The sequence below is a fragment of the Oreochromis niloticus genome, unplaced genomic scaffold, assembly GCF_001858045.2.
Source record: "Oreochromis niloticus isolate F11D_XX unplaced genomic scaffold, O_niloticus_UMD_NMBU tig00000649_pilon, whole genome shotgun sequence".
Lineage (NCBI taxonomy): Eukaryota > Metazoa > Chordata > Actinopteri > Cichliformes > Cichlidae > Oreochromis > Oreochromis niloticus.
The window spans coordinates 103,361-114,647 of record NW_020327203.1 but is presented as its reverse complement, the minus strand read 5'-3'; the positions used below and the strand labels follow the sequence as shown (position 1 = coordinate 114,647).

Sequence of the window (11,287 nt, the reverse complement as noted above, 5' to 3'; positions counted from 1 at the left end):
TACAAAGGCAATTGTATCCATACCATATCTACAAAGGCAAAAGGCATCATATCGCGATGTGTGCGCTGACGGTTCACTGTGTCTGTGGCAACTCTTATGTGTAATGACGTCTGTTTTGTGATATGGACGCTCGCTGAAATAAAACTGTGTACACAACCTTATGCGCAACCAAATGTGTCTATGACTGTGTGTTTCACAACAACATTGAACCACTTACACCTCTGTAATCTCGGCTAAAACCCCACCCGTGGTTAAACTGAATACATAAAACCGAACCCCTGGTTCTACGTTCACCGGCATTCGAACAAGTCACACCATCAGGCAGACATAGGAGTTTTGCAGAGGATAGCAGCATAACACGAATACACCGAGATGAATCCGAGCGGACAGCTAGTGCTCTTGGACGGTGAGCACTGGTCAGCGACTGCTAATGCAAAACGCCAGGTCTACTTGGACACGTTCGCAGAGTTTGCCAAGACGGTCGAGCCGTTTACTGTAACTTTCAAGGTCATGATGTCTGACTTTTGTCTGTATAGACACTCGCTGAGTGCTACGGGGAACAACGGCTGGTGTTTGGCTATGCTCCGTTACGTGCACGAACGCCCCATTGACCATGCCGAGTACGCCAAGGATTTGTATGTCACCGCCAGGACAATATCAAGGTTTGTTGACAAGTTACACGAGGCTTCGGGCGATCCCAGATGCAAAGGCCACGACAATGCGGGCTTGTCCGAAGACGATTATGAAATGTGGTTCACCCTCGAAATGGACCACGACTTCACGGTGCGAGTCAAGGTAGAGCCTACTGCTAAGTGTCCCAGCGAGACCGCTCGCATCTTGAGAGAAGGCGTTGTGGACATCGACCCAGTCTGGAATATCATGACGGAGGTAACGGGCTACATCTGTCTATACGCTCTGAGCGCAGAGCTAATGGCCTCCGATGCGGCCGACAATGCTGAGAATCAAACTGCCTCCCACAGCACGGACACCGCAGACGGACGAGTCATCGCCGAGGCCGACGACACCAACGTATTGCGGCTGAACCAAGCTGCCTCTCAGAGTACCGACAGTGATGACAAGCCAGCCATCGCTGAGCCCGACGACATCAACGTATTGCAGCTGAGGAATCGCAAAGTCCTCAGAATGCCGGCTAACGCGAGACGCGGCGCTCTGCATTAACGTCCTCTCTAGCATAACCTTGTTCACCAAGCGTACAAACGACTCACATAAAAATGTTGTTGTCTTTGTTTATTGTCAAGAATAAAACAATCATGAACAAAACCATACAGCATTTGTGTTCTTTCAGGCAATGTAACAGCACACATGCACTCATTTCACACATCGGTCGGTATCATCTTGCACAGAATACGTTGAGAGACCGTCTTCTTGTCCTTCTCCTTCGTGTAAAGGATGATCATGAGTCTCCTAAAAATGCTAATGAAATCATAAAACAAGGTCACACAGTGCCAGATGTAGTCCTTGTCCCCGTTCTCTGCTTTCTCGATAATGAGCTGAGTGTCAAACAGGACAAAGCCGCACGTGACGAGCAGTCCCAGGTATGTGTTCGCCTCAAACAGAAGCGTGGATCCAAAGAACACGCTCGTCAGATACGCCAGTAACAGGATAGAACAGCTGGACACGAGTGTGCCTCGGAGGAACAGGTGGCCCCTGTGTGTGTCGTACAAGCAGCTGAGAGTGAAGCAGATGAAAATCACAGAGGTTCCCACGAAGGCGGTCGCGATGATATTCGGATCGACAGCGATGACACTGTCCAGTATGGGTCCAAGGTCAAACCCTGTGAGCAAGGCAAATCCTTCAAGGACAGCAAGTCTCTTCCTTTCCGTCTCAGGGTTATGGGGGGTCACGGCAAACCAGATCAACAACCCCAGTGAGGTGAAGGTAGCCACCGCAAGACAGATCAACAACCCCAGGAGTGCGAGGGGGGACACCGCACTCACTGTAACCAGGCGTGCGACAAGATAGATGTAGACGTAGGAGCCGACAGCGGCCAGACACATACAAATTGCCAAGCTTGAGTACACTTTCTTCAAGTGCTCCTGGGTGGAGTGAGATATGTGGGAGAACTGGAAGAGAGCATCTGTCTTGCTGCGGTCAAACGCGTTCATGGTGAAACCAGAGACTGCGATCGGATGATACGTCCTATGAAAAAACCGTCTCCTTTCTCTCTGTTACGAGCCGTTTCCTTTCTCTGCTTTATAGTTAATGAACATATTACATAGACGTTACACGTTTTTGTGATTCAATAAATCAAATGACATACAATGTATAAAGCAGCAATCCTAGTAAATACATATGGTAAGATGTTACATTCGTTGCCTGTATTTCAACTAGGCGGATCCCCCGCCCGGACGGAACAGCGGCCTCCGATGGCCGCGCGCCATAGAGCCTGCGTGAAAATGCAGTTATTTCAACTAGGCGGATCACTGCCAGGAAGGAGAGGCGTGGCTCGCCCGGGGTATGCCATTAGGGCCGTGTGCAACAGGGTAGTGCGTTTTAAAAACGCCCCCTGAGGCCGTGTATTTTATTACAACGTTGAGAAAGCGTTGTCGTTGAGGCGCCTGTTTCCCTTAACCCTTGTGCGCCCGCCCGCCTGTTCTCGGGGCGTGGGGGCGTGGAGACCCCCGAGGGGCGTGTGTGTTATTATGATGATGATGTTGATGATGTTGATGTTGATGATGTTGATGATGATGATGGTGATGATGATGATGATGATGGTGATAGTGATAGGGTGTGGGGGGGGTCCTAGCGACCCCCTCAGGGCATATGTGTTATGATGATGATAGGGTGTGGTGGGGGGTCGCTAGGACCCCCTCGGGGCATATGTGTTGTTATGACGACGATGATGATGATGATTAGGGTGGGTGGGGGTCGCTAGGACCCCTCGGGGCGCTTGTGTTATTACAACGTCGGCGGCGTCTGGGAAGCGGCGGTGCGTGAAGCGGCGCAGTTGGGACAGTACGTGACGGCGCAGTTGGTGCACACGTACACTCGGCACTCGTGGCACAGGATCTTGGTCTTGACGTCTTTGCTCCTGGGACACACGCGGCACCTTCGCCTCTTGACCGGAGAGGAGTCGTGCGGCGTAGCGGCGGTGGCGGCGGCGGTGGTGGTGGTGGTACGAGTAGTACGAGTAATACGAGTAGTACGAGCAGCAGCAGCGGCATCGGCATCAGCATCATCAGCCTCAGTAGTAGTACCTCGGGCCGCGACTCGGCCTCCTCCTCCTCCTCCCTCCTCCTCGCGCCAACGCCCTGGCTTCGATCATGGGGCACGCGAGCGCTTTGCCCAGCCGCTCGAGGAAGAGCCTTCGTTTGTTGAGCTTGCCCGCCATCCAGTCGGGGTGAATTTCCCTCCAGAGCACGAACGCGTTGTATGCCGCCACGTCCACCATGTTGTGGAAAAGGGCCACGGGCCACCTGCAGGTCTTTCTCCTGCAGCTGTACGTGCTCACGACCTTGTCCAGGTTGTCGACGCCTCCCTTGGTGCGGTTGTAATGCAGCACCAAGGGAGGTTTGCCGCCGCCGCCGTTGCTGTTGCTGTTGCTGCTGCTGCGGCTAGGCCGGGGCTCGGGGCCGGAGCGGCTGCGGTGGTGGTGGTGGTGGTGGTAGCGAGGAGCGGTGGTGAGGAGCAGCACGTTCTTGTTCTTCTTGGCCACGTAGGAGAGGATGATCGTGTCTGGCCCCTTCCTCCTCCTCCTCCTCCTCCTCCTCTTCTCGGTCCCGCAGAGCCGCCGAGTACTACGGATTCCACGGAGCCCACGGCCCTGCCCTTGACACATCGCAGCTCTCTGGGGATCTCGGGTCTGTTCGATCGCAGAGTGCCCAGCACGGTGTGGCCTCTTTCGCGAAAGAGCCTGTCGGCGAGCTCGCGCGAGGTGAAAAAGTTGTCGCACGTGACGTTGCGTCCCGGCGCCAGTCCCTCGGTGAGGTCCACGACCACTCGAGTGGCCAGGTGCTTCTCGGGAGGGCCGCGCTTGTCGGGCTTGCCGGTGTAGACTTGCATCTTCCACGCGTAGCTGGAACGCGCGTCGCACGCCACCCATATCTTGATCCCGTACCTGGCCGGTTTGCTGGGCATGTACTGTCTGAACGGACACCTTCCTGATTGGCGAGAGAGAAAGAAGAGAGACGCGAGTTTGACAGAGAGCACACGCGCAAGCGCAGAACCCAACAACGATACGCCAAAGCTAGCGTTGTTGTCGTACCCGTCCTCTTCCTCCTTCATCCTCCTCTCCCCCCCCCCCCGTCACGCACGCACGCACACAATACACACAACACGCACCACGTACGTACCTCTGAACGGCACCAGTCTCTCGTCGACGGTGACCTCCGGTCCCAGGCGGTACATGGCGGGCAGCCTCGCGCACCACTCGTCCCACACGGCTCTGATGGGGGCCAGTTTGTCGTGGCCGTGGCCGCCGCCGCCCTCGCCTCGCCCGGCCCGTCTGGTCTCTCTGTCGTCGAAGCGCAGCGCGCTCGAGTAGGCTCGAAAGGTCTTGAGCGGCATCGCGGCTCTGAACACGGACCTGCCGCTCTCGGCGTCCCACAGGCTCTCGCAGGCCTCTCCCCGGGACCTGTACACGCCGGCGAGCACCAGCAGCCCCACGTAGGCCCGGAACTCGACGCGGCCCATGGGCTTCCACCCGTCGATGGCGGCCTGCGCCTGTCCGCTTCGAGGTTGGTCATGGCGATCACCGAGTCCTCTATCTCTGGCGGAAAGTAGGCCATGAACGCGGAGGCCTCGTCTCGCGCCGCCGCCACGGCCTCTTCGGTGGGGCCTCGTCCTCGCGGGTCGAGGTCGTCGTCGTCGTCGTCTTCTAATTCTTCTTCTAATTCTTCTTCTTCTTCTTCTTCATAGTCTTTGTCTTCATCATCATCGTCATAATCATCGGCGAGGATGTCTTCTTCTTCTTCTTCTTCTTCTTCTTCATCATCATCGGCGAGGACGTCTTCTTCTTCTTCTTCTTCTTCTTCATAGTCTTTGTCTTCTTTGTCATCGTCATAGTCATAAGCATCGGCTACATCTGCGTCATCAGTTTCACCGACAGCGCCGTGGCCGCGATCGCGACCAGGATCATGAACGCCACCTGCAACACGGCCGGCGTCGTCGTCCTCTTGCCAAATCTCCCAAGTCCCCGCCCCGGTTCAGCGCCCGCTTCTTCCTCTCCCGATTCAGCGCCTGCTTCTTCCTCTCCCTCTCGACGGTTCGACTCGCCTTGCGAGCCGCCGTCCTGGCAGAGTCGCAATGCCATTTCGTAGTCGTGCTCCTCTTCCGCGAAACACCTACGGCCCGCAACCCCATCGTTTTCGTCCTCCTGATCCTCCGAGTACCGCTCCTCGTCTGCGAGCGTTCGGGCGGTCGAGTCGTTATCCACCTCGGCCTCTTGCTCTTCTTCCTCGGCCTCTTCTTCTTCTTCTTCCTCGTCCTCCTCAGAGTTCTCGTGATGCTGCTGCTGCTTCTGCTGCTGCTGCTCTTGGTCTTCCTCGACCCCTAGACCGCCATAGTGAAACGTGGCCGGTCGCAACAACGCAGCGACCGGAGCCGACCCCGCGTACGCCAAACGCGATGTTGACGGTGACGGTGAGCAGCAGGAGGAGGAGGAGGAGGAGGAGGAGGAGGACGACGACGACACCGCCGGCGAAAGCGATCCGCCCGTGCCGACCTTAGTGCTCTTTGGGTCCCACGGTCTAGTGCGTGACATTGTCTTTGTCTTCTTCTTTCTCGGTGGCACCTTGTTGTCGTTGTACGGCGCGCGCTGGGACACCGCCTCTGTAACCAAACCCCGACACGCTTAGTACCCGCCATCCACGCTCTTATCATTTTGGCGCGCGACACGCTGGGCTTTCGCCGGCGTGTTTCTCGATTCCCCTCCGCCCGTCTCTCTCTCTCTCTCTCTCTCTCTCTCTCTCTCTCTCTCTCTCTCTCTCTCTCTCTGCTTTGTCTCCCGTTCCCTCGGGGGGGGGGGGATCTCGCGACCCCCGCATATTCCCTCCTCCCATCCCCTCCCGAGGGGGGTCTCGCGACCCCCTCCTCTTCCCTCCTCCCATCCCCTCCCCGAGGGGGGGTCGCGAGACCCCCTCCTCTTCCCTCCTCCCATCCCCCGGGGTGGGGTGGGGGGATATCGCGACCCCAACCGCTTTCCTCCCTCCGCCGGGGGGGACCAGCATCCCCCGACCCCGACGCTCCCCCTGGCGGGAGCATCAGGGTTAATAAAGTTCTCCGCTCTATAAAATAAAAAATTTAAAAAATGTGTTTTCTTTTTTTGTTTGTTTTTTTTTACTCTCAACTTTATACAGCAAGAATAAATAAAATGTTTGTGCAAAACATGATCATCCTTTCGAAGGAGTAAAAAATACATTTTGTTTGTCTTTTCTTACAGGCCGACGGCGACTTCATAAGAGGAGGATCCTCAGAGACCTCAAATTCATGTACGCCATAACCGTCTGTGCATATGCATCAATATATCGACACAAGGATCTGTAAAGGGATGCAAAGTAAAAGCATACACATGTAAAAGTCTGTGAATTAAGAAATAAAGAAAATCATGTCGGAAGAACGCAGCATTCCTGACGCTTTGTTGTTGGCAGAATTGAACAGAGACGTTGATCATATAGCACCACCGATCGACCCCCTACAGCCTTTAGAAAACGCTTTGCAGGTCCTCCTTCAAAACATTGAAAACGAACGACGTGCCGACCGACTGAACTTTGACCCTCTTCAACCGTTAGAAAATGCTCTTCAGCTCTACGACCAGCAGAGGGAGGAGCACTCTGCGGAGCGGCAGGAGCAGGTGCAGCCTGCGGAGGAAGAGCGGCAGGTGCAGCCTGCAGAGGAGCAGCCTGCGGAACATCAACACGGAGGAGGATCTCGGGTACAGAACGATGCGGTGACTCGCCGTGAACAATTTAATAATTTTGAAATAAGGTGAGTATTTAACATTCCCTCTCCGGATGATGCGGCTGACCTCGCTCAATTTTACCTCGACGTCAGAGACAATTTTGTAGATCTAGCCGATAGGGTCAGACCAGAAGTTAGTCGTAATGATCGGGTTCAACTGGAGATTATCAGCGAGCACGCGCAAAAGCACGCCGTCTTTAACGGCGACGATCGCGGCGAAAACATTGTACCGGCTTTTGAGGACCTGTTGGCCAGGCTGATACAATCAAACGGCGCGATCGTGGTCGGCTCTCCCCTAGAAATTGTTGTGCAAGTAATCAGAAATCCTAGAGGCGGCGGAGGTCCTCTTAAAAAGATTCACAAAACGTTAGATAATGAAATTCTAATCAAAAAGCGGCGCTGTCTGTACGTAGTAAAAAACAAAAACGATAATCTGTGCTTCGCCATTAACTTGGCTCACCTCACCGAGCCTCATTTCACAGATAAACAGGCTCTGGAACGCGGCAGAGAGCTGCAGCGTTTAGCGGGGCTGAGCGATCAGACCCAGGTAACTCTCACCGACATAGATAAATTTGAGCAAATACTAAATCGTAAAATCGTTGTGTTTTACCGCCCTCCCGAGGACAGGACTCTTTCGCTAATCGAAACAGAGTCCCCAAACACTCCTCACCCGCTGTACTTATTCTTATTCCGGCATCACTATTACGGGATAAAAAATCTAAAAACATTTTTAGGAGTCAAGCACATTTGCGAGGAGTGTCACCGCGGGTACCAAAAACGCGAGGAACACATTTGTCAAAATCGCTGCAATCTCTGTTTCGACCCCGCATGCCCCGCTCACTTTCTGGACGCTGTAATCTGTCCGGATTGTAACAGGTCATGTCGCACTCGCGAGTGTTACTTGAAGCACAAACAGCTCAGAATTCACTCTAGTTCCGGCCTCAGCGTTTGTCAACAACTGTATAAATGCCCGGACTGCAAACTCCTCTCCCGTCGCAAAAAGCACAGGTGCAGAGCCGCCAGATGTAAAATCTGCGGCGCGGAGCTTCCTCCCGAAGAAAATCAGCACGTGTTACATTCAACCTCTGAAACACGAAAGCCCCGATACCGCTTCCATAATCTTTTATGACTTTGAAACCTTCCCAGACCGGGCGGGGACGCACGTCCCTTACCCTAGTGTGCACAAAATCATTAGAAGGAGAAGAGTGGCACGCATACGGTGTAGACTGCGTTGAAAAGTTTGTTCAAAGATACAGAAGGAAAAGATACAGGGAGGCCACGTTCATTGCGCACAACTCCAAAGGGTTCGATAGCTATTTAATTCTCAGCCACCTGGTGGGAGAGGGCATGACGCCCTCGCTCATCATGCAAGGCAGTAAAATTATATGTTTCACAGAATCCGATTTCCTTCTCAAATTCATAGACTCACTTTCTTTCCTCACCATGCGTCTCAGCGCCATGCCCAAAGCTTTAGGCTTCGAGGACAAATCCAAGGGTTTTTTTCCCCACAAATTCAGCTCGCGGGGCCGTTTAAAATACGTGGGCCCGTACCCCCTCCTTCGGATTATGGGGTAGAGCGCATGTCCCTCTCTGAACGAGAGGAGTTTCTGCGTTGGCACGGCGAGGCCTTGCGAGGCGTCTTTAACTTTGAAAAAGAGTCGCTGTATTACTGTCAAAATGACGTTAATATCCTGAGGGAGGCGTGCATAAAGTTCAGAGACGGGTTTATAGGCGAAACTAACCTTGACCCTTTCAGCTGCGTCACTATAGCTTCCGCGTGCATGAAAGTGTTTCTCACCAATTTCCTTCCCAAAAACACTCTGGCCATCCCCTCGCCCGACAACTATGGACGCACGTCCAAAGCCTATTCGCACGCGTCCATTCAGTAGCTGGAGTGGGTAGCTCGCTCTCAGAAAATCCCCATTCAACACGCTCTCACAACGGGAGGGGAGAAAAATTATAGGCCCGTACTTTGTCGACGGATACGCGCTGATTAATGGTGAAAAGTGGGTGTGGGAATTTCTGGGGTGCTTTTATCACGGCTGTCCAAAGTGCTACAGGCCCGAGGAAATCTGCCCTTTGACCCGCGCTCCTTACGGGGACCTGCACGCCTCTACCGAGGCGAGGCTCCGGGAGCTGAGAAACGTTCATCGAGTCCGCATGGTCACGCTGTGGGAGCACGAGTGGAGCGAGATGAAAAAATCAAACGAGGAGGTTAAAAAGTTTTTGCGAAGCTACGAAGCTCCGGAACCTCTGTCTCCTCGCTCGGGCCTTTACGGAGGACGCACTTCGGCCTTGAGGCTGCGTTACAGCGCCTCGCCCGGAGAAAATGTGTATTACGTAGACGTCACATCCCTGTACCCTTACGTCAACAATTGGCGCGCTTACCCTCTCCATCACCCAAAAATCATCAGAGAGAATTTTGTACACCCTCGTCGTTATTTCGGGCTGATCAGAGCCACCGTTTACCCGCCGCACAGGCTCTATTTCCCCGTTCTACCGTACAAAACCCCCGGAGGTAAATTAATATTTTCCCTCTGCCGCACCTGCGCCGAGACTAATCACCAAAGCGGCCCATGCCCTCACGACGACGAGGCCAGAGCTCTCACAGGGGTCTGGGTCACCGTCGAGTTTAACAAAGCCTTAGAATTGGGTTACAGGGTGGCTAAAATCACAGAGGTCTGGCACTTTGATCGTCGCAGCAGCAACATCTTTGCCGGCTATATTAACACTTTTCTTAAAGGCAAACAGGAAGCCTCCAGCTATCCTCCGGAAGCTCGCGACGAGGAGGAGAGGAGCAAATACGTGGAAGAGTACCACAGGCATCAGGGCATACGTTTAGACCCGTCAAAAATCGAGGTGAACCCGGCCAAAAGACAGGTATCAAAATTGTGTCTCAACAGTTTCTGGGGAAAGTTTGCTCAGAGAACCAACCTGACTCAGACCACTCTGGTCAGAAAACCGCCCGCTACACGCCCGCTACATTATGCAGAAATTAGCGGAGGGGGGAGGAGGATGGACAAAGAGGGGGGAATTTGTTTACAAGGGGAATGCGGTGCGGGGTTCTCACATGATCGATCTATTTAAAAACCTCTCCCTCTCTTTTAAAAGTAAAAACCAAACGCGTCCAAAAGGATGGACGGCGTTTTTAACTACTTTGGTCGAATCAAACATCCCCTCATCCTCCATACATAACCGTAGAGCTCGCGACCAGTACGCGCGTCTTAAATCCGAGGAGGAGGAGGAGGGAGGGCTGACACCTGCGCGAAGGGGGAGAAAACCCGCTCGGTTCAAAAAGGTGCTTTCCCCGACCTGGACCTCTATATAAAACCGTGTTCTGTTGTTGTTGTTATGTTTTTTCACAAATGAAATAAAAAACGCTGCAAACAAATTGATCATTGTTTACGATTCTTTATTTGATACACGCATTTTTAAACTTTTGCAAGGAGCAAGCCCCGTGATGACCTCTGCGAGATTGAGCGGGACAGCGCCCTTTCAAAAAGTCAGACACCATGCCATTATTTTTAAACACATCGTTATAGTACAGAGAAAGTATTTTGTCGACGGATAACCCCTGAGCCTTGTGACATAGATAAAAAATGCAATGTTGCCCGCAAACGACAGACAGAGGGTGCTGAAGCTGACGATCATGATAGAGTATTTTGTCAGAGCGGTCTTCCAGAAACTCTCTGAGATGACCGAGGGATAGTGAAGAAAGTCGGAGGGAATCCGTAAGAGTCAAAAAAAGTGGAGGAGCCGTCCTTTTCCAGAGTCAGAGCCAGCCACTGTTCTCCCCTCAAGTGAGATGGGTGAGTGTTTACTATAAAGTAGGCGGGTGCTTTAAAGTCGCGTCTCAAAAAGGCCAGCTGGTCCGAGGCCCAAACCCCGCAGAAAACGTCTCCCAAAGCACGATGCAGAATGTGCTCCAGTTGAAGATTATCCATGTATTTTTTTTTTTTTTAATAATAATCCACCAGCACCTGCCTTTTAGAGTCAATCTCCAAAATGGAGTCGTAGCAGGCGTACACGATGAGCGTGGTGGTCTGAGGCAGAGGAACTCTGAATCTCATTTCCAGCCTCAAATTTCCGTTGGAGACTGGAGACAGGGCGTCCGCGTCCTCGCTGGGCTCCAGATTAAAGGCAAACAGGGCGTACCCCTCATTAAATTCCCGGCGGTCGATGCTCAGAGGCAAATCTTTGAGGTGTCTCCCAGTGGCGGAAAACATGTGGTAAAACTCTCTGACCAAATTTCCGCGGTCAAACTGGGGCTGGAAAGCTTTGGCGGGCACCTGCCTGCCGTCCTGACACAGCGCCAGATACTCCACGTCGTTGTGTCTAAAGTTGAAAGGCGACAGGTCCCTCCTCCCGG

At 53.2% G+C, this 11,287-nt stretch overlaps 1 protein-coding gene across 1 annotated transcript; it reads right to left on the bottom strand.

Moving 5' to 3' along the window:
• Positions 1-1,334: 1,334 nt before the first annotated feature.
• On the bottom strand, positions 1,335-2,129 carry LOC102079516 (probable Bax inhibitor 1). The gene has a single exon (XM_019356091.2). It carries the CDS (start codon positions 2,124-2,126, stop codon positions 1,335-1,337), a length of 792 nt encoding a protein of 263 aa, XP_019211636.1. The 5' UTR covers positions 2,127-2,129.
• Positions 2,130-11,287: the final 9,158 nt, after the last annotated feature.